This window comes from Gekko japonicus, unplaced genomic scaffold (genome assembly GCF_001447785.1).
Source record: "Gekko japonicus isolate JY-2015 unplaced genomic scaffold, Gekko_japonicus_V1.1 scaffold2938, whole genome shotgun sequence".
NCBI classification, from domain to species: Eukaryota; Metazoa; Chordata; class Lepidosauria; order Squamata; family Gekkonidae; genus Gekko; species Gekko japonicus.
Genome location: NW_015170364.1, coordinates 63,766 through 87,785, shown reverse-complemented (window position 1 = coordinate 87,785; position 24,020 = coordinate 63,766). Strand labels below are relative to the sequence as shown.

At 42.9% G+C, this 24,020-nt stretch overlaps 1 protein-coding gene across 1 annotated transcript in view; it reads right to left on the bottom strand.

Annotated features, from left to right (window-relative positions):
• The window catches only part of CSF1R (colony stimulating factor 1 receptor), a 91,612-nt gene that overhangs the window by 40,050 nt on the left and 27,542 nt on the right, over positions 1-24,020 (bottom strand). Inside the window, exons 2-4 of the mRNA XM_015418227.1 lie at positions 2,547-2,683; positions 1,799-1,958; positions 386-575 (exon numbers count right to left, since the gene is read on the bottom strand). Coding sequence (XP_015273713.1) covers positions 386-575; positions 1,799-1,958; positions 2,547-2,683 — 487 coding nt within the window. The remainder of the gene's footprint in view (positions 1-385; positions 576-1,798; positions 1,959-2,546; positions 2,684-24,020) is intronic.

The following is a 24,020-nucleotide window of genomic DNA, read 5'->3' as shown; positions in this document are numbered from 1 at the left end:
AGTTTACATTGTTGGGGGAAATGAGATTTTGCTTTCACTATTCATAGTAGGGTAGAATTTGATGCCCATTAGGGCATATGTTTGGATTGCCCAACCAAAGGCTGCACATTTCTTGTGTGCGTGTGTAAAGGGGCATCAAGTCACAGATGACTTTTGGCAACCCCAGCAAGGGGCTTTCAAGGCAAGTGAGAAGCAGAGGTGGTTTACCATTGCCTTCCTCTGCAGAGCCTTCCTTGGTGGTCAGCCTTCCAAGTACCGACCCTGATGAGCATCTGAGATCTGACAAGATTGGACTATACCATGCTGCCTTCCCTCCCTGAGCATTCCTTATGAAATAAAATTATAGTTTGGACAGTTTGGACAGAACAGATCCACAGTCCTTTACCTGGCGTGATTAGAACTCATCCAGCTGTTTAGTGTGACATTTTGGGAGCCACTTGATGGGTTCATATATGTCCACGTCCAGTTATGAACTCCATGGTAAGCATCAATGAGCACCTGCAGGTCAAGGCTTTCAGTCAAACTCACCTCCTGGCTTGTGTTCTGTAGGGTGGACAAATGAACAAAGCCTCTCTCTGAAAAGAAAAAAAAGAATTGAAATGTCACATGGGAAGGACAAAAGTTTTTCTCCTGGGAGTGGTCAAGGCTCAACATTTATCAGTGGAGCTTTCGCTCTTTATACCAGGTGGAATGTGATGCCTTTAATAATCACAGTCATTAGAGGAATACAAAAAGTACCCTTCCAACTTTGGTCTCTTCTCCAAAGGATTTTGCATCCTTAAGAGATGATGATGACTCTTGGTTCATAAATATTGTAGGACTCAGGGAAGATCACTTAAAAAAAATTAAAAGGCGGTAACTTCTGAAGTGCTCATAAGGAATTTGCATATAAGATCACAGAGTAAATTATGTTTTATCAGAAGTCTAGATAAAGGGGCAACAGATCTGCTGAATGTATGAATAATATGCATTTTTAAGACATTGTGAAACACATGGGACAGGACAAAAAGTGCAATATATCATATAGAACAGAATCCCACTCAGACTTTCAGCAAATAGCCATTAGATAGCAGCAACCCTTGCACATGGGTTCGGTAGAGGGAAGGAGTAGGAGGCTACTGCTGGGCAATTGTACCTTTTGGCAACTCCTAGCTGGCAATTGTCCCTGAAGTGTGACAGCACGTGGCCTCTATTGGGCATGTCACAGTTCCCCATACAATGGAGGGTGCTGTGTTGCCTTTATTCCTGTTCTGTGAGTGGAGACAAAGTGATGTCATGGAGGCACACCAGCATCATCATGCTTTGGTTGGCTGCTTCCTTTTCTAGCTGGAATGGGGGTGTCAGGGGTCTGCTGTATGACTGATGGGTGTCAGCAATGTCACTCTAGGTTTCAGGACAGTTGCTAGTCTGACAGCTCCCTCGGGTGGGATTTCTTATGGCAATTTTTTTCCTGTCTAAACGGTTTAGCTACACTGGTGTTACACCAGCATCATGGGGCTTGGGATCTTATTCTCGGTTTATAACACTTTACTTCCAGAAAACCATAAGACGCCCTCTATTATGCATCTTCCGTATCAGGACACTAGAATGCTGAATAGACAAAATACGTTTTCAAAGAACACAGAAATCTCTTCTGAAATTCTTTTCATACACTGCAATTTTTGCCATACCAAATGAATGATGATGACTATGATAATAAAACAATACAAGTCCCAGATTACCCCACTAGGAGGAATCTGTTTGAATAATCCAATGAAGGGAAGACTTGCCTTCCCAGGATCCATCAAGAGTTGCTCACCTGTAACCTGAAGAATGGTAGAAGTATTACTGGATCCTTTGGAAGAATTTCCAAAGCAAATATATTTCCCTGCATTACTTAACTGCACCTTTGGAATGTACAGATTCAGTGATGTAGTGTATTGTTGATAACTAACCCCGTAGGTTTCATTCACGTAGACCTGTAGCCAAGGAGGACAAAGGAGGATCATGGCACATGTCAGAAGACAAAACATTGTTTTGTTTATTATTACCTTTACCGAATTCTTCCCACACCTTTAAGGCCCATCCTAAAACATGTGTAGCGACATTGCACAAAGGATAAAGCTCAAGTTACTCTACTTAAATTAAATGGACAGAATACTGACATTATTTATGGCTATACTGCTTCTCAGATTGGAACAGAGACATGAAAAAACCTGTACTGTCACAAAATAGCCTTAAAACAACCATCTGAAACCAACTACTTCTCTTTCTTACCATCATTATCTTGGGTGTAAATCTCACAGAAATAAATAAGATGCATGTTGGCAGAGTAGGCTGAGGATCACAGTCAATGAATAAATTATATAATGAATTGATTGAAAAAAAGAATAGATGAAAAGATGATGGTTTCATAAAATGCTTAGGGAAACATGAAACAGATAGTTTACATCTTTTTACTAATTACTTGTTCTACAAAACCTTGCCATCTCAGTGCTCATCTGCTCCATCCACATTGTAAAAGACATGTTTACAATCCTTACTAAAAAGTATAGAAAATTACTTACATTTGGTGAAGGAGGATAACTCCAGTTGCAATCATATTTGTTGAGACGGTAACTTAGCTCACAGGTGATACTGAATGGTTCACCCAGGATTCTCACATAGTGTTTCTCTCCAATTGTGACAGACACAGGCTTGACTTCTAAGTAAAGTCAGAATGGACTGTAATTATTGCTTTATTAGGATCAACCAGGGGATCAGATATTCAATATTTCCCTAAGGCTGAACTTAAACCAAAATGATGTAAGGCTCATCAAAGATAAAACTGTATAACAAAACAATATTCCATCAAAAAGGTGTGTAAAGTTACAAGAATGTGGTCTTTAAACCAGCACGGTGTAGGGGTTAATATCAGACTGGGATCTGGGAGACTCAGGACTGAATCCCTGCTCTTCCACTGGAGCTTGGGCCAGTCAAACACTCTCAGCTTAACCTGCCTCACAGGGTTGTTGTGAGGATAAAATGGAAAAGAGGAGAATGATGTGAGCTGCATTGGGTCCCCTTTGGGAAGAATCTAAATGAAGTAAATAAACAAATATTGGCACCTGAGAACCAGAATTTTATAACTACAGAATTGGCAGTTCTCATAGTCTGCAGGTAAACATGGAAGAGTTAGAATTGCCAATTACAGGACGTCATTTTCAGATGTGGAAGTTCTCCATCCTCCTTCATGAGTCATAATTGGGTTGTAGTGTTACCTGAATTTTCAGTGGTCTGCTTATCATGTGCATACTTTTTGTTCTTGACTAAAAACACTGAGTGAGACTTTATTTTCTCATACTCATTCTCTGTAAAGCTTTAGCTTTATTCTGCTTTTCAGTTCTCCTGGGCAAGTGATTCTGATTTCTCACTGTGTATCTCACATTTTACAAGATACACAACTTGGCTTTCACAATTTTTCAGTGGTTCTGTAAACTAAATACATATGGTTGAACCACTTTACCGTCTGCTCAGAGGAGAAAACACAAAACAAAAACAGAGCCACATTTGTTCAGCCCGTATCCCACCCCTAAAAAGAAGAAGATGCTTGATGCCACCCCAAATCTTTGTCAAGGCCTTCATCTTTCCTCCTCATGGTGTATGGTTCCACCAGCTAAAAAGAATAAAGTGCTTGATGCCACCCCAAATCTTTGTCAAAGCCTTCATCTTTCCTCCTCATGGTGTATTGTTCCACCAGCTTACATTGGCTTATATAAAACATACATCTTTTCTGTAATTACTTAAGGCAGCAGTAAACTGGAATGTAATGTAAAAAAAGTCAGTGCAGTGGTATCCTAGAATGGAGCCAGGTAATAAAAATATTTTGCAATTACACAGGCATTTCTGCATTCAAGCACGTCACATAGATTATCTTGCTATATAGTTTCTACCAGTGCTTTTTAGGGTAGGCCAATATAACTATCATCATCATGCAAGATGGGCTGACCAGCTTACATTGGCTTATATAAAACATACATCTTTTCTGTAATTACTTAAGGCAGCAGTAAACTGGAATGTAATGTTAAAAAAATCAGTGTAGTGGTGTCCTAGAATGGAGCCAGGTAATAAAAATATTTTGCAGTTACACAGGCATTTCTGCATTCAAGCACTTCACATAGATTATCATGCTATATAGTTTCTACCAGTGCTTATAGGCCAATATAGCTATCATCATCGTGCAAGATGGGCTGCTTTTACATGGAGAACATTCTCAGTATAGCTGGCATTTCTGCTGCAAATACAGATGCATTCACAGAGCATCATTACAGAGGTTTTGCCGGTACTTGCATCACCTCAGCCTGTCATGGTTGCCATTCCTTCCACCTGTGACCATCAGTTGACTCCCCCCCCAGTAAAATCAGTAACTGACAAGTCATGACAGCATTATAACAATCTGTTGCAATAATGCACTAGTTCCCAGCTTTCATTTTAATACAAAGTAAGTCTCTAGCATTTTTCATTGCAGAGATATAAGGGGGAATGTGCAGACTGTACATTGTTGCAACAGATAATTATAATGTTATAATGCTACAGCAATCTGTCAATTACTGATTATTTTTGAAAGCCCTCCCAAATGTCCTGTGTGCGTGGGAGGAATGGCAGCCATGGGGACTGAAGTAAGGAGAATGATGACAGTGTGGGTGGGACTCACCGAAGGGAACACATTCCCATCCATGCAGCATCCAAAGATCATTCCAAAAATACCAAAGGGTATTTTTACAAAAGAAACAGGGTTATAGTTATTTTCTGTGAAATGTTTGGCGGCTTTTATTGTATAGCTCATAGTACTATTATTATAATACTAATATTATACTGTTTTTGTTGCAGTGTTCTTCAATCTGTAGTCCTGCTTTATTGTATGTTTGATATGTTTATGGTGCATTCCCTAATGTTATCTTCCAGTTTATTACATTGTCTGTTGTCTATTGTCTTTATTACATTGTTTGTTGTGCATTGTTCCTATTGCATATTTTTTTGGTTAAGTGATCCACCTTCTGTCTAAGGAAGAAAGGTTGACTATAATGGAGTAAATACAATAAATAAATAAACCAGATTTGGGAAAGATCGTGATAAAGCAGGGGGAAAGTAGCAGGATGAATAGTGGATACTCCACAAAACTGCACTGCATGAGGAAGCCAAGGTGGAGCACACATGCCCCATGGGGGACGGAGTGTTAAACACGTACTGCACTACACATGAAGCCATCCAGTGGGACAAATAGCTCTTCCTCAGAGTTCTTCCAGGTCAGGAAAATGGCATGTGAGGCAAGGCTGAAGCCCCATCTCTCCCTGTACCATAGTCTCCATCAGGGCTTTTTTCTTTTTTCTTTTTTTGAAAAAGAGGTGCCGAAACCCTCAAGAGGGAAATGAAGTTTTCAATCTGTAAACTGAAAACTCATGAACTTTTAAATATTTTAAAAATAATTTTGTCAAAGAGGTTCTGGAACTTTGTTCTGGCATGTTCCCCCAGAAAAAAAAACAACCCTCTGGTCTTGATTCAAATGTTGGACCCATGTGCTTGGGAAAAGTGTTTCCTTGCAGCTGATGTGTATGTGTCAAAGTCATTTTGGGGCAAACTCAAACACAATATGCTTAAAAATCATAACATGAAGTTTGGGTCCAAGTGCAAGGGTCATTTATGGCTGTCCCTTTAAGGCAGGGTTATGCCAGGAAATCTTCAACACTGCTGCCTCTATAGGGTGGGTGTCTTTGCCATCCTTTCCAGCTGCCAATTCATCCCAGGTGAAACCTCTCAATGGGGAACTCTGCTGACAATGCCAACTGTCAGGGTTATTCTCATAAGCAATTTATGTTATAGCCAAACCAAATTGCTCGCTCTTTAATGCCTGCAGCTCACCAAGTAGAATTTTTGTTCACAAGACTCCACAGTTTAGAGGGAGCATTGCTCCCGACTTGCCCCAGACTCTGCTGCTGGACCTGCTCAAGAGAAGTTTTAGGTGTGATCTCTAGGGTAGAGGGCATTTCTCCACAAAGTGCATTTTTTCATCTGAGCCATTTTCAGTGACAGAAATTCCAGTTAGAGCTCCCGTACTTCTTTAGAGGGAGCATTGCTCCCGACTTGCCCCAGACTCTGCTGCTGGACCTGCTCAAGAGAAGTTTTAGGTGTGATCTCTAGGGTAGAGGGCATTTCTCCACAAAGTGCATTTTTTCATCTGAGCCATTTTCAGTGACAGAAATTCCAGTTAGAGCTCCCGTACTTCAGGGCTTGAGTGTACGGTTCAAATCTTTCTCTCAAGCATGGAATTTTACAAATGGTTCCTTCTTCAGCCTGAATAAAAGAGGGAACAACAACAACATACCCTCAAGCTTTGACCATGATGGAATAATCCCCCCCTTTTTCTTGCTAAATCAGCTTAACCACTGATGATATTTAGGGAGAGGGGAAGTGAGAAGAAGTGAATCAGAGCTTCAGTTTGCTGAGGAAGGCACTGTGAGACAAAAACCTTGGCAGTGTCTTTCAGTAGCTGAGGAAACACATTGCAAATGGTTATCATTGCTTTGGGTTAGGTGGCTCCATTCTCTCTCTCTCTCCCTCTCCCTCTCCTGTGTTCCCCCTTAACATTGCTATTCCCCCACTTCTGCTTTTATACCCTGTTCCAGACGCTAAAACAGACTCAAGTTTAGCATGGCCTTATGTACATTACAGTTGGCATGCTGGTAAAATAACTGGTCAAATATTGTCAATTAACTAATTTCACCATAGTCATATGCTGTAAAATATTGCCTGAGGACAAGAATGTTGTTGTGGCATTCTTACCTTTAAACAGTCCTTGTAAAAGGAATGTTTAAAGGTAAGAAACATTCCTTAGCAAAGGACAGAAGCCAGGTCTGCTCCCCCCCCCCCATCTGTCAGGCCTAGCAACAAAAGGATCCTGACCTGGATAGCCCAGGCTAGTCTGATCCCATCAGATCTTGGAAGCTAAGTAGGGTTGGCCTTGGCTAGTATTTGGAAGGGCGACCTCCAAGGAACACCAGGGACATGACATAGAGGCAGGCAATGGTAAACCACATCTGAAACGTCTCTTGTCTTTAAAAAAGTCTAGCTCACCACCTAGTGGAGCATAACACTAAAAGAGCTAGTTATACTGACTGCCAGACAGTTTTAGGATCTCCTAGCTATTCTATGCACAATGCTGTACAATATTTAATTATCACTAAAGGGAAGCTTCTCCTGCTGGCCACCTGCTGTAATTGCAGGGATCTCCAAACAGGAAGATGTCCTTTAGCATAACTTTTTTGAAAATGTGATTTTTATACATAATAGATGATGGTATTGCAGACTAAAAACCCAAAAGAAGAGCTACTGTACAGTGAATCATTTACATTAATAGATACCTTACCTAATATTATTAAAAGCTCCAGTATTTGCTTACCATTTTTAAAAGACACATATAATTTTAAAACAGTTAACTAATCTCTTTATAACATGCATGCAACCTGCTGATTATATAAATATATTTTTGTTGTGATAAATTAAAAAACTAAAATAACAATATTTTGTCAATATTTTACAGTTCAACTGAACAAATCTTTTTGACTAGTCAAATAGCCAATGCTTAATATTACATTATCTATACCTTCACGGTATAGATACCATTTACTTATTCCATTGTTGAGTAAAGTAACAAAGTTCAGGCCATAGAAGTTCGTTTGCTTTAGACACTAGATACATCAACCACAGCTACTGATCATCTGAAGGTGGTGAATTTCATGAAAAACTTCACTGCCCATGCAATCTGTCAATTTTTGCCGGTTGCTTAGGGAACCAGCAAAATAGGGTGGAAATATCAACCCATTCAGAGGGCAGGCAGCACTGTCCACACTCCATTTTAGCTTCATGATATCATGAAGCCAAATGAGAGTGGCTACATGGCACTATCAGGATACCTATTTACAGTGAGACCCCTATCAGACCCTTGGTCCAGCAAGATCAATATTGTCTACTCAGGCTGGCAGCAGCTCTCCAGAATCTCAGACTGAGGTCTTTCATATCACCTACAATCCGCTCATTTTAACTGGTGGTGCTGGAGATTGAACGTGGGATCTTCTGAATGCTGAGCAGATGGTCCACCAGTGAGGTATGGTCCCTTCCCAAAAAACTTTCTGCCATTTGATACACTGAAGGAAAAGGTTTTAAAGGGATAGATCAGTCATCCCTAATTACAACATCAATACACTATGGTCGTTCACTGGATACTGCTGTCACTTTATAACCATGGTTTCTTGACCAGTCTTCCCTGATACTTCAAAACAATCAGATGAATGCAGTCTTCTGCTTAAATCACAATCTGACCCACATCAAGAATGCTTGCTATTTTAATGCTTGAACTTAAGGTGAATTCTGGTTGCATGTATAAAATCCAATGTTATTTACGATGATACCTACATATGTGACCTGCTCACTATTAGCAATCGGCAAATGTATGTTCAGTGATTTCAGGTGGATTTCCGGGAGGCACAATTCCTTCTAAAACTCATGATAGCCTGAAACCATGTGAGAATTTATGTTCTACCTGGCTTTGGAAGGTCAGATGGGAAATGATGGGGTAAGATATAGGCTGCTTCATTGTTTGCAGCTGTTTTTTATTATGATGTATTGTTACCTATCCAATATATTCAGATGGGATCAGCAACAAACCAACCAACCTGTCTAATGAGCATGTGAGTTGGCCTTCAGTAGAGGATGGCAGCAATACCGAACACTGACCTGGCCTATCGTCTACACCATCACAGGTTTGGGAATGGGATGAGGAGATCCAGCATACTTCCCAGTCATCCTGGGTGGAGTGCACAGACCTTTGCTCTGTGGGAGGATATTGTTGTGTCTTCTTGTGTAAGATTTATGGCAGCCTTGCAGCAGTGCCATTCAGTGAGAGACATAATATTTTTTCACCACTAATGTCTTATCTGGGTCTGGAATTAGATGTATTTGTTTATGCCTTTGTTTATTCTAAGTTGTGCTTTTGCTCTTGCAAATAGGGTGCTTCTTTTTGGTGAATAAATGGCTCTCAATTAACCACAGAAATGTATGTTTCTGCTGCGCATGAAAGGATATTTGCACAGTCTCTTGAAGGAGAAGAGGGGGCACACTGATCTGCTCTCCCCGCCTCTCCCCACCCCTGCCTGCCTGGGGCCAGGGAGGGCCTTCGCGGGGCTTCCTTGCACTCCCGCCGGCCTTGCAGGTCCACCGCCGGGCCCCTGATGTCAGGGGGTGTGGCATATGCTAATGAGTTATGCTAATGAGTTCCCCTAGCTCTTTTTCTACGAAATGACCCCTGATGCCTTTGCTTATTCTAAGTTGTGCTTTTGCTCTTGCAAATAGGGTGCTTCTTTTTGGTGAATAAATGGCTCTCAATTAACCACAGAAATGTATGTTTCTGCTGCGCATGAAAGGATATTTGCACAGTCTCTTGAAGGAGAAGAGGGGGCACACTGATCTGCTCTCTGCTGTGTCTGATGTCAAAGCATAAGGCCGTAGCACCTGGCTCAGGAGCCTGAGGTACAGGATGTGGCAAAAAAAGCCATATTGCTAAACCCGGCCTTTGTAAGTAACCAATATTTCCCAAAGCTGCTTTGAAGTGGGAAACTTTGAGAGGACTGTGGGGAGGAACGGCAATCTTTCCCAGTGTTACTGATGTCTCTACAGCTAAACTGGTCACCGTTCTCAGGACTAGATCTCCTAAGCTTTTTGTTGTTGTTAAAGACAAAAGTAAATAGTAGTCACAGGGCTACAGTGTGGGGAAAGAGGGATCTTAACCTTTTTTGCCACTCCTTTTTCTTGACCTCTAACTACCCTTTGGAGTAGCTATTTGTCATGTTGGAGAAACAACCAGACAACTTGTGTGCATTCCCCTACAGGGCAAATAGAAGATTGGGGGGGGGGCATTTTAAGTTGAGAGACTAATACTGGGTGTAGGGACTGTTAAACCCTTTTCTCCACTGCCTTTCCCTAGTAGAATGACCCCCCAGCATTTACTAATAAAAATGCTCAGGTTATCCATTCATAACATTTTGTCTACTAAGGTTTGCCAGGTCTCCCCTGGCTACTGGTGGGAGTGGCAGGGTGTAATATTGCCAGCTCCAGGCTGGGAAACTTCTGAAGATTTGGGGATGGAGCCTGGGGAGGACAGAGGCCTCAGTGGGGTACAATGCCATAGAGTCCACCCTCCAGACCATCCATTTTGTCCAGGGGAACTGATCTCTGTAGTCTGGAGATGAGCTGTAATTATGGGAGATCCTCAGGCCCCACTTGGAGGCTGGCATCCCTATTGTGTACACTGGCCCCAGCATGGAAAACATCAGAAAAGACAGAGGCTATTATATCTTTCTGCTACTTAGAATAGGGCAGCACTTGGCTTTTACATTTTTATATATATTTTATTTATTCATCCTTATAATTTATACTAGCTGTTTTATGTCTTGCATTTGTACACATGCAACTCTTGTGATTCTCCATTATTCTGCAGTTGCTTAGTTACATGCATAGAGTTTTTTGTAAGTGAACTGTAAAACCAGATTCTGTAGTTTCTTCACAATATAGAATGACTTTTTTTTTCATTTCTCATGCTGACCACCATGAATTTTCACACAAAGCTGCAGAACATCACTCATGCTGTTCCTTGCCCACTTCCTTCATACTTTCCGTAACTGCAGGCCACAGTAGCATTGCAAAACAGGGATATTTGGAGACCCATGCAAGCTGTGACATGTGGGCATGTTAGTTCATCACCACGACTGTTATCTGCTGTCATATATTCAAAAGCTAAACCAGAAACACAATCCAGTTTTTCCTATGGCAGCAAAATCTGATGTCCCCACTGAATATCAGACAATATAACAGTATATGAAATAAATATGCTGAATTCTGAGACTAAAGACTTTCATTTTTTGTTTTACATAATTGGGATTTTTGAAATTAGGGCTTTTTTTTAAGTGTGTGCATGCTTGTATGGGGGGGGGACTTGAAAATGGTCAGGAAAGGAGATTTTTAAAATATACACGCATGTGCACACATGCGCGCGCGCACACTGCCCTAAATACTGTAGGGCAATATCTTTTACTTTAACCCTGCTGACACTGATTTATTTGTTTTATTGATTGTACTGTTTATTTTAACCGGTCATAATACGTATTCTTTTAACTGTGAAATTTGACACTAAAAGGCAGTATGACTTGGTTCAGACATCTCATACAACCGTGCTTTTTAAGTATCGTTAGTTGTGAAACCAGAATTCAGCTCACAATGACTCAAATCCTGGTTTGGCTTGACCAATGCTGGTTTAATTTATTTTTGCCTGGAACAAGACAGGATTAAACCAGGATAAACCAAGACATCAGAATCCAGAGATCATGTGAAACCATAATTAAGACTAACTGTGCTTCATAAACCAGCTTCAGATCCTGGTGCGACAAACCCTGACTAACCAAAGTTAGTACAGAGGACAGACTGGCATTCACAGTCGTACTAAGCACAGTTACTTTAATTAAACAGTGGTTCTGCACAACATCTCATCTAAGCCTTTATGAATGTGTGTGTGTGGAGTACTGTCAAGTTACAGCTGATTTATGGTGACCCCAGAGGGTTTTCTGGGCAAGTGATTAAGCAGAGGTGGTTTGTCATTGCCTTCCCCTGTAAAGCCTTCCTTGGTGTTCTCCTATCCAAGTACGAACCCTGCTTAGCTTCTGAGATCTGACAAGATCTGGCTACGCTATGCCATTCCACACACCCACTTTTATTAATTTAGTAGGTAAATAAATATTCAACTGAAATGTTAAGACAATTTGCTGTCCAAGAAAACCTGGGACTGTGTTCAGATGGGATTGTATGACATATGTCCCCTAATTGTGATCATTTATGTGATACAAGGTATTTAGAAGCCGGTAACATTATCAAGTATCAAAGCAACAATCGCTTCTCAGCCTTTTGGCTAAGATCAAGTGTGCATGTGTATCAAAGCAACAAACTCTGACAGAACCAACTTTATAATTACTAGTCTGAGTTACACTGACATTGTGGTCACTTACACTTGTGTTGTTAGTGGCATCTTGGATGCCACTGGGAAGTTTTCATGATGCTTCTGTGCACCTCTCTTTTTGTGCAATCTTTCTTGAGCCTGTTTTGCTGTGATGTTTTGAGAAACACTGCAGCAAAGCTGGGGTGGCATTAGGATTGTCAGCAGACCTGGAGAAAAATGTTCTGTCTCTTTAACAGAGGCTTACTATATGGAAATGGGCAGCTGAAGCTTTTCATGGCATGGAAGTAAGTAACATCAGCTGCTAATTAACACCCCATTGTGCCTTTATTAAGGGAATAGGGCATTGTTTTCGCCAGGCACTTGTCAAACCTAGGTGGCATTCAGGTAGATGGGAAAATTTGGATCATCCCAGTCCTGACCACATTTGCGCCATTTTCCTCATTCCATTCCCCCACAATGGCTATTTTGCCCCTGCCATTGCAGGAGATTTTGTTTGTGTTTTTAATTGGCAGTTGCATATCATATGTAACATTATAACAATGTATCTATCAGGTTCTCTGAATCCCCAGCTTTCATTCTGGGGCGAAAATAAGTGTCTAGCCCCTTTTGTTGTAGAGATATGCATTTCTTCTTATATCCCAGCAGCAGAAAAGGCTAGAGAATTACATTAAAAAAAAATGCTGGGAATCTGGAGAAACTAGTTGATGCACTGTTACAGCATTATAATGCTCTAATGATATTCAGTTGCTGAGTTAAATAAAAAACTTGAAAAAGCCCCTAGTAGTACAGGGGGAAATGGCCGCTGTTGGTGGACTGGGGCAGGGAAAGTGCAGGGAAACTTGATATGTGGAAGACCCGTTACTACCTCAGTGTATTGGCAGTCACAGGCAGTGGGGAACAATATGAACAATGGGGAAAAATATGAACTAAAATATGAAGGAAAAGTAGTTGCTTCTACTACATATGATATACTAATTAATGGCTCATCTCCATGGTTTTATTAAACTAACTATAGTATGATTATATGAACAAAGGACACTAGTCAAGGTTCATCAAACTAGGATCTAAAGTTGGTTTATTAATAACAGGTAACTATAGTTTTGCACACCCTGATGGCCCAGGCTAATCCCACCTCAGCAGATCTCAGAAGCTAAGCAAGGTCGGCTGGCCCTGGTCAGTATTTGGATGGGAGACCATCAAGGAAGTCCAGGGTTCCGGTCAGCGTCACTAGGGTCCATTCGGACACTCGCAGGAGGGACCATCGGTGCAAAGAGGCACCTCAATTCCCCAGCATTGCACTGGCGAAGAGGCGACCTCTTGAAAGCCCCATGGCTAGAAGCCCTTCACCAGGCTTCTTGGGGGGCAATGAGCCTGCATACCCCCTCCTTCCCGCTCGTGCGCAAATCACATCCCCGGGAGGTCTGGGAGATGCAACTGCTCAGCGGCTGAACCAGAGACTAAACGAGGTCGGAAGACCAATATGAATGTGAGTCAGATTAAAGTGCCTTTGACAATTTAAAAAGAAAGCTCCCCAACCCATGGACCGAGAAGTGAAGCGAGCGAGGGGAGGGGCCCCTCCCATGCACATGAACTTTTAAGCGAAAAAATGGGGGGAGCGAAAGCGAAACCATTGAAATCTGTTGAGAAAAACTCACCAAGGCATGTATAGGCATTTGAGCGCACATTCAGAGACTTTAGAAATTGTGGTGAAAGTAAACAATCGATAAAGATGGCGGGGAAGAGGACGGAGAAATAAAAACTTTCAAAAGCGAAAGTGGAGAGCCCAAGACCGGAAGGAACCACCGAGTTGGCTAAAACGATGGCAGAATCCCTGCGCCCCCTGCTGGAACAGATGACTAACGTCAAGGAGCAGCTGTCTACAATGACTAAATGTATCACCACCCATCAATTGCAAGTGAACGAGACTCTTAAAATAACAGAACAAACAGCTGAGAAGGTGAAAGAAGTGGACGCCATTACTCAAAAGGTGAAGAAAAAGGTTCAAAAATTGGAAAAGCAGCAAGTTTCCACAGAAGAACAGCTTTTACAGCTACAAATGGAGAAGGCAAACCTGGTCCTCCGATTCCAGGGTGTCCCAGAATCTAAAGGAGAGAATCTGAAGCAAGTGATGAGCGAAACATTAGCCCCAGTGACAGATCTGACGGCGGAATACCTGATGAGTGAAATGGATGTGGCCTATAGGTCATATTTCGTATATATAAAGAAGAACAATCTGCCTGGGGAAATAGGGATGAGATTCTCGAAGAGACACGTGAGGGATACTATCCTGAGAGCGACGACAGGGATAACCTTGAAAATCGGGGACAATACTATCAGGATCCTTAAAGACATTCCATTTGAAATAAGACAAAGGAGAAAGAAATACAAAGATTTAATCCTTTTTCTTCAAACAAACGCAATTAGCTAACAGTGGTTGTATCCAAAGGACGTAACCTTCAAACTTCAAGATAAAAAAGAAAAGATTGACTCTGTTTCCAAAGCATGGGACTTTTTGAAAATCCAGATGGGTGAGCCAGAGGAGGGCGATAAAGAGGAAAAGGACAGTAAGTATAGTGGCGAGCTGGACTCGGGGTCTTCTGGAGAGGACTCTCTGTCAGAGAAGGGGGCAGCGGCTCCTAAAAGTCCTTATACACTGCAAAAAAGACAGGATAAGAAAAAATGAAGGCTGAAGGACTCTGTATTGTGCCTTTGGGGGGAAAAAGGGTTGATACTAATGAGAGGCTTTGGGGTTTTTCTTTTTAACAGTTAAATTTAAGACTAAAAGTTGTAGTAGCAGACCTGACTAAGTTCATAAAAATTGTTAGCGTTTCTAGAACTGACTATGTATTTAAGCGATTTTGAGGATCTCCTCTCTTGGGATTTTAGATAGTAGTGGGTATTCTTTTCTTTATCCTTAATTGTAGTTCCCTGCCCATATTTTCATTGTAGTTTTGTAGTCTTTATAAAAATATAATTAAAAAATCCCCTTTGGCCCCCCCCCCCCCAAAAGGAAGTCCAGTGTTGCTATGGAGAGCCAGGCAATGGCAAACCACCTCTGAATGTCTCTTGCCTTGAAAACCCTACAGGGTTGCCATAAGTCGGCTGCAATTTGATAGGGAAAAAAAATTTCGTGTGATGTCTGAATGCTTAATCCTGGTTAAATCCTAGTTTGTTCTCTGCTGATGTGCTCCGAGGCAACAGAAACAAGGAAATGAAACTAGCATTTGTCTATGCAAATACCAGTTTCACAAATTAACCATCAGCAAAATTAACCATGGTGCTGTGAATTGTACCATTTTGTTAGGCTTGTGGCCAATGTAACCCAGACTGCTATTACTAGTACCGCTATTACCACTAACAACATTATTCTATCAGAGCTCTTAGGGAGACAGGTACCTGATTACAGTATAAAATTAAAAGCATAAAATTTCCTGAAGGAGGATGCTATGAAGAGGTAAACAAAGGCAGAACAAATGTTCAGTTCTGCTGTATGTGGAAGTGAAGGGTTAAATATTCTCTCTACACAGCCTCAATTTGAATCGGCACCACACTTGCTTGTAATTTATCTTTTGAAGATGAATATATATCTGTGTTCTTCATCTCTAGACTCTGGTCTGATCCTAAGGCAGAGATTTTCTTTAATCTTGCTAGCAGAGATCCATTAAACAAGAAATTCCAGGGGTTGAACTGGGTACTTTCTGTGGTCAATGCATAAACTCTTTGATTGAGCCAACTCTTGAGGCTCCACTTAGGATTCAAAATACAATGGAAGTGGCATTCAGTTTCATTAAAGAATCGCTGATGTAGATGTATGGAGAAAATAATGCAGTGCATGGTAGTTGATATCATTTTATACATTTGGCACAGAATATTAAACATTGGCTTCAGTGTATAAGAGCTACATAATAGGTAAGCAGATGCACTTGAGAATGGTCAGTACTATCCATCTATTATTGACTATGTCATAGGGCCCAGTGGTGGCAAACCTATGGCACGGGTGCCAGAGGTGGCACTCAGAGCCCTCTCTGTGGTCTCGCGTGCCATCACCCCAGCCAGGCCCAGACCATCATTAAAGTGTCAAATTCTCTGCCAAATAATTTTAAGTAAATGAAAGCATTTGGGATTGCTTTCCTTACTTTGTTTAGATCATCTTAAGTTAATGTATGAGTTGTTTTTTCTAAAGTAGAACCTCAGTATTCAGGTTAAATTGCCATGTTGGCACTTTGCAATAAATAAGTGGGTTTTGGGTCGCAGTTTCGGCACTCGGTCTCTAAAAGGTTCGCCATCACTGTCATGGGCTATTATTGACTATGTCATAGGCAGCTCCTTTAGTTCCTTAAGATGTTGCCATCCCCACATCTGGCAATAGCCTCTTGGACGGCCTCCTGAATGATTGCTCAACCCACTTCTATTCATAATGTTCAAAGTAAAGCTTATTAAGATCTGACCTTTCCCTGATTACTTGAGGATTTTTCATGACAAATCCTGAATGGTTTGTTAAATTTGTAATGGCTTTCGCATTTAGGCAGAGGGTCCTCATGGCCTTTGCACAGCTGGAATTTATCCAAAGAATCAGATAGAGATTCTGACCATTCTGTCAATCAAAATATTACCTAGAATTATGTACAGCCCTTGCTCTCCCCCAGACTGAACCCCCCACAGTTATTCCTTGTCCTGTTGTTATGAACATTGTATTATCAGAGTTGGTAAAAATCAAACCTACCATGCCAGAGAACAGCTGCTATCAGCAGCATCAACAAAGGCAGGCCCATCACTCCTGGTATGGAGGTAACCATTCAGCACAGGACAGGTGTGCTGTGTTCTTAGAAGAGCGCCAGTGCCACAGCTGGATGGATCTTCTTTGGAAGGAAAGTGATGGATGAGATGCAAAATGCTGCTAATCCTTCTTCAGTCATGTGTTGTCTGTTGTTCTCTGTCTCTGTCTCTCTCTCTTTGGAGAAGAAACTTCTCCTTTTCTGAAATGACCACAAGTTAGGAAATTCCTAGTTTTCTGCTTTAAAAAAGTGTGTGTGTGTATGTGTGATAAAAAGTCATCACTAGCAGATGGGGAGGGGGAGGTTCAGCTTCCTAATGAGCTATTGATATCCCCATTTAAAGAAAACTCCTTACAGATCAGACTGGTGTCTATGATGTCTGTAACCACATTTGGGTTTGGTTCTGTATCTGCAATACAAAAATATCATCTGTGAGCTGTGGCCTTGTTCAGATATTCATTTTGGAGAGAAGAGGGGGCAGGATTATACCCACTGGTCCTGCTCTGGCTTGTGCACATTCAAGGATCCCATGTGCAAAGAACTAAAGCATATGTATATTGGACATACATGTGTCCTAAGACTGTCCCATTTTCCAAAGTACCGAGTCACATGTACAGAATTCTACATGTACAGGAGGAGGGCAACCAAGATGATTAGAGGGCTGGAGCCCTATGAGGAAAGGCTGAAAGAACCTGCGATTTTTCAGTTTGGAGAAGAGATGTCTTAAGGAGGGTCATGATAGAGGTTTATAAAATTATGCATGGGGTGGAGAGAGTTGACAAAGAGAAAATTTTCCCCCTCTTCCCAAATACTAGAACTTGAGTGCATCCAATGAAACTGATGGGCAGAAGGTTCAGGATTGACAAAAGGAAATACTACTTTACACAGAGAGTGATTAAAATGTGGAATTTGCTGACAGACGATGTAGTGATGGCCACAGGAATAAACAGCTTTTTTTGCATTTATTTATTTATTATATTCAATTTATCAGCCACCCTTTCCTGCAAGCAGAGCTCAAGGTGGCTTACATCAGAAATAAATACAATATAATTGAGTTAAAACAACATTAAAATACTTAAACAGTCAGAGAAACAACACTAACTCCAAGATGACAGTAATTTCCACCAGCCCCCTGCATGGAGGGGATATGCAGGAATAAAAGGGGAGGTTGAAGTATTCACATTCACTCAAAAATTGTGAGGTAAGTTCCTGCCTCAAATTCAGGGAATAAACAGCTTTTAAGGGGAATTAGATAGATTCATGGAGGATGAGTCTATCAATGGCTGCTAGCCATAGTGACTGAGGGGAACCTCCACATTCAGAGGCACTAAACATTTGAATCCCAGTGCTAGGAGGCAACATCAGGAGAAGGTCATGGCCTCTATGCCCTGTTGTTGGCCCTCCAGAGGTACTAATTGGCCACTGTGTGAAACAGAATGCTGGACTAGATGCAGGCCCGTAGCTAACGCGGGGCCCACGGGGCCTGGCCCCCTAGCAGTTTTTATGGGCCCCCTTCCTGAGCCTCGGCTTCCCTACCCCAATTCCCCCTGATTGCCTGTCAGCCTGTTGGCAGGGAGGACAAGGGCAGTGATTTCTGTGGTGCTGTGCCATGGGAAGAGGCACTGGGGCTCCGGGGGGGGGGGAGCTAGACTCAGAGGCTGTGGCTGCTGCAGCCCTTGCCCTGGAACCTTTGATTGGATTAGCAGGCGGCCCCCCCAGGCCCCCTCCCTAAAAAGTCCTTAGCTACGGGGCTGACTAGATGGAACATTGGTCTGATCCAGCAGGGCTCTTCTTATGTTCTTACATACAATCTGGAGAATAAATACACACAAGACCCTTAAAATGTAGAGACTGGGATGATGGGCATGACCCTAATCACCCCTTTCCATATGTTTATTGAGCAAGACTAAAGTATCCCAGAAATGATATTTTAAAGTTGCATGCACTTGACTGAATGTATGTGTGTATGTTTTCTCCATAAAAGAAGGGGCGGTCTTGGACTATCATTCTGCCCCCACCCCCCACCCCCCCGCCCGGAACAGCAATGTTATTCTTGGGTGGAGAATGAAATGCTGAGAAGAGATCCATAACTTGCCTAGCGTATCTGCTTTCTGCTAGAGTGCCCATGAAAGTGTATAACTTCCAAAGGGAAATGGATAAACACTTACCTCCCATCTCCCATTTTACTGCTCAGTCTTATTCATTTATTTATTTTATTAGATTTATACCCCACCCTCCCTGCTGAGGCAGAATCAGGGTGGTTTACATTAAAATTAAAAAAACAAATTAAAATCATAAAACAATTCTAAGGCACTGTATATAAATATTACATATATGGCAACAAACATAGTTTGTAAGTATTATCCATAAAAGGTACCAGTCAGCAGCACTAGCTTATAGGACTACTGTCCAGCCCCATAGTATGTTAAGTATCAGCACAGTACAATAGCCATTGATAGATTCCAGGGCAAGGCTCTGATTTTATGTTAAGGTGTTAAGTGTGGCTCCTCAATCGAATGCTTGGTGGAAGAGTTCCGTCTTGCAGGCCCTGCAGAATTGTAATAAATTCCGCAGGGCCCTGATATCCTTGGGGAGCTCATTCCACCAGCGCAGGACCACCACAGGAAATGCCCTAGCCCTGGTCATGGCCAGCCTGGCATCTTTAGGGCTGGGGAGAGCTAGGAGGTTTTGTGTCCCTGAATGCAGTACTCTCTGGGGAACATGCGGAGATAGGTGGTCCCTCAGGTATGGTGGGCCCTGACCATAAAGGGCTTTATAGGTAAGAACCAGCACCTTGAAGTGAATTCAGTATGCTATGGGCAGCCAGTGCAGTGCTTTCAGCTCAAGCTGAATGTGCTCTTGCAGGGGAACAGCCTGGCTGCCACGTTCTGCACCAGCTGCAGCTTCCGAATTTGGGACAAGGGCAGCCCCATGTAGAGAGCACTGCAGTAGTCTAGTCTTGAGGTGACCATTGCATGGATTACTGTTGCCAAGTCACTACATTTGAGGAAGGGAACCAACTGCCTGGTAAAAGGCCAACTCGGCAGTGGCTCATACCTGGGCCTCCATCGTTAAGGAGGCATCTAAGAGCACTCCCAAGCTCCTAACCTCCAACGATGGCACCAATGGCACCCCATCAAAGGTCGGGAGTGAGATCCCTAACCCCAGACTGCTGCGATTTAGGCACAGAACCTTTGTCTTTGTTGGATTCAATTTCAGTCAGCTCAGTCTAAGCCATCCCCAAGGCATCTAACAGCCTTTCCAAGGCTCCATTTGATTTAAAAAGAAAATATTAGAATATATTTAATTGTTTGTGTGGTCATGTTAGTTCAGGTTCTAAGAATTTCCTCCCACTGAGGGAAGGGTTCTCTCCCCTTCTAAGGTTAAACTGGATGAGAAGCCTTCCAATGTTTTTAAAAAGCTATTAGAAGGTGTACAGGAGCTTATTTGGATAGTGGCTACATGGTGCGAGCAGGGGTAACTCTTTTCCAGAGAGGATTTGCTGAACAAAACTGACCCCCATGACCCCTTTTCTGTACTAGTATTAGCCCTGAATTGGGGGAAAAATTGCTTTGAGGGGATAACTGTGTGGGTGACTTTCAATCAACCAAATTCTACTGGGTAAGAGGAGTTGGACCCACTAGTCCTATAACAGAGAAGTAGATCATGTCTCCAATATGGAATCCTGACAGTCAGTTCATGCACTATGAACTTGCTGTTTGTGAGTTTGGCTGGCTTGATCACTATGAATAAGTGGTCAAAGCTATGATTAAAAGATAGGCAGAGTCTGAGATTCACTTTCTATAGTCATAACTTAGAATGTTTAAAGATATAAGAAACTCTTAGCTTTCTTCAGCTTTTTGTGTATCTCATCCTGAGCCCTTCTGACAAACATAGCAAAACTGGATGAAATCAAAGGCAGTCACTCTCTGCTGTCTCACGATATCACAACCTGTTAGCTGCCATGGAGCAGCAGACCACTGAGAACAGTAAGACAAAAAATGAAACAAGTGTGCAGTTAGAGAAGACATTGTGGGAGAGAGAGCTGAGAGCTTCTAGCTACCCTTAGACACTTGTAAATTAAAGTATTGTTCACAAAGATGCCTAAATCTAGCATTCTCTTCTCCTAAGGAAAGTAAACTCTGCAGCTCTGCCTTTGGAAATTCTCACCACTTTCAGAAAACAGAGATAAGCAAATTTTTAGGCTGCAGTCCTTAATATGTTTACAAAACTCTTACCTTAATAACAGGAGATGGAATTAACTTCAAATATAAGGATTTTCTGAAAGGAAAAGTTGCTTCTTTGCCTTTTCAAACTTTTGCACAGGTTTTCACCTAGAATTGCCAGCTCTGGGTTGGGAAATACCTGGAATTTTGGGGGATGGAGCCTGAGGAAGGCGTAGCTCGGGGAGGGGAGGGACTTTGTCAAGGAGTCCCAAACTGAACCTCGTGGGTCCCCCAGGGCTGTTGTGCACTCCTGACCTCCCACCTCCCATCCTGTAGACTGCAGGATCTCATGAGAATCTAATTACCACATTTCCAGCTCTGGCCTTGAAGATGATAACAGCTATGTAGGCTGAGAGAACAGTGTGATTACACCTGCGGTTACCACTCACATTAACTCTTGGGGGTACGCAGGGGTGCTTTGCCTCACAGACGTCAGTAGAGTATAAGGCCATAGAGCTCACCTTTCAAAGTGGCCCTTTTCTCCAGCCGAAGAGATCTCGGTCACCTGGAGATCAGCTGTAATAGCAGGAGATCTCCAGCCACTACCTGGAGGTTTGCAACCCTAATCTATTAATGAAATGAATTGGTCATGTTAAACTTTGCACAGCATTTGCTGAAAGCAGGCAGTGGCTGGCTTGAGATGGGTAAGGCTGACATCAAAACAGAGGCAGAGAACTCCCTTCACCTTCCTCGGTGAATTTCCAGATTTGTCAGCATTTGAAAGAAGGAAGTTGCAGAAGCAAAACATCCCTAATTCTTAGTAACCTTAAGTTTTTGTTTGTGAAATACAGATGTGGGTCAGGGAGGTTTGAGGGTGGATCCGGGGGGAGGACAGAGCTTGGGGAGTGGAGGAACCTCAGCAGAGTATAGTGCCTTACACAGTCCACCCTCCCAAGCAGCCGTTGTCTCCAGGAGAATTGGTCTCTGTAGTCTGGAAATCAGTTGTAATTCCAGAACATCTCCAAGTCCCACCTGGACTTGGCTGGTAACCCTACACACTAGATGGGGTTTTTATCCACTACGCCTCCTCCCAAACAGCTGAACAGTGTGATTACTGCTGGGCTGAAGAGAGCTCCATGTATACAGTACTGAGAAGTGCTCAGGGAAGAGGATCTGTGCATGCACTACATGTTACACGAGTCCTTGTCTTGTTAGGAATATATATGCAGATGCCTGGGTCAGAATGGAAGAGGTTGGTCCAGGATGACATACACTGAGCACCAGTCCCTGTATTTTCATATTGAGTCAAAGGTGTTTTTCAGAATTTACAAGAATAGTAATGCAGGAATTGTTTAAAGAAGGTCCCGTTCACACGCGGCTATTTGGTCCGGGACCGGGACAGTTTGGGGCCGGATCAAACCGGCGCGATCACACCACCACATCTGGGAAGCTTCCGGCTTCCGTTCCCGAACTGTCCCTTTCCCGGGATAAGCCGCGGCAAACTGAACCGCCTCCTTTGGTGGTTCAAAGGGACGCGCCGTGGCAAACCAGGCGTTTGATCGCCGGCGCGTCTTTGCGCCGGCACAACCCCGGCCCGGAGCCGAACTGCGCATGCTCGAACATGCGCAGTTCGGCCGGCTAGGCGTCGGAACTGGGTTTTCTCCCCAGCGTTTGATCGCGCCGGGGAGAAAAGGCGGTGCGGCCGGGGGATCCGGGGGAAAAGCCGTGCCTTAAGGAGGCTTTTCCCCTGCCGTGTGGCAGGGGCCGAAGTCTGCCTGCTTGCAAGCCAGAGGCAAGCAGTGGATAAGCAGCCTCATCACAAGTAGAAAATCAGCACAGCGTTGATAAGTTGGCTGGACTGGAATCTCTCTGCCCTGCTAGGGCATTTTTTTGTTTTGTTTTACTTAACTGGATTCTTTTACATGACAGAATATTTTAAAATGGCATCACCTACCTGTAGTCCAAAGTCGTATCACCTCAGGTTTCTACCATCTTGTTCTGCTGCATGAGTAGCCATGGCAGTAATCTATAATACTCTGCACTATGGAATTCACTGGAACGAAATTTTGAGGGTGGCCTGATCACAGCCTTAAACTGAGACAATTATGGCTGGGTGGAGCTGAAGGCTGGGCAACTGTGAACAGCACTGCCTCAGCTAGGTAGGTCTCACCTGGTTTTCTGCAGCCTGTCCCCATTTGGCCAGCTATATGGGATGGAGTGGCAGGGCCAGCAGACCTGGTGGATGGGCTCCAATCTGGTCCACGCTGCACATCTAAAAGAAAGGAACTGGAGACAGGCTGGTGATTTGGAGTCATCTGCCTGAGCAACCTGTAATCAATAAAGTTGTGGTCTGACTTTCTCCCAGTCTAGTGCACCTATGCCATTCTTCTCTCCTTCCCTTCAGGCTCATCTCCACTTCAGACACAAATATCCATGGGTTTTGTGTGTGAACTGTACTACCCAGGGCTCTTTTTGCAGAAAACGCCCAGCAGGAACTCATTAGCATATTAGGCCACACCCCTGACAGCACCGCTCATTAGCACATTAGGCCGCACCCCCATGTTACCAGAACTGTGGTTATCCAGCCACACCCACCTTTTGCTTGTTATTCTGTTTACCTAGTTTGTTGTCAAAACCCAGGGCTTTTTTGTAGCAGGAACGCCTTTGCATGTTAGGCCACACACCCCTAATGTAGCCAATCCCAATGAGTTTCTGCTGTTGGGTGTGGCCTATTATGCTAATGAGTTCCTGCTTGGCGTGGCCAACTTGGGAGCCAGCCGGAACTCCGTTCCTGTGCGTTCCTGCCCAAAAATAGCCCTGGTACTACCTCTGAAAATAGAGGTATATGTGAGGAATAATTCTAATAATCATTAGTTTTGGTGCACCAGCTACCTCTAACAGGAGTGTGTACAACCCACGATACTCACCATTTGGTATTAATATTACATGTTTGCACATTCTGGAGCTGTACTAGCCTGGAAAAATACACACATGGCCCTAGTCACACAAAATGGTGATAGCACATATCAGGAGGATTGCATAAAGCATACACTCCCATTATGC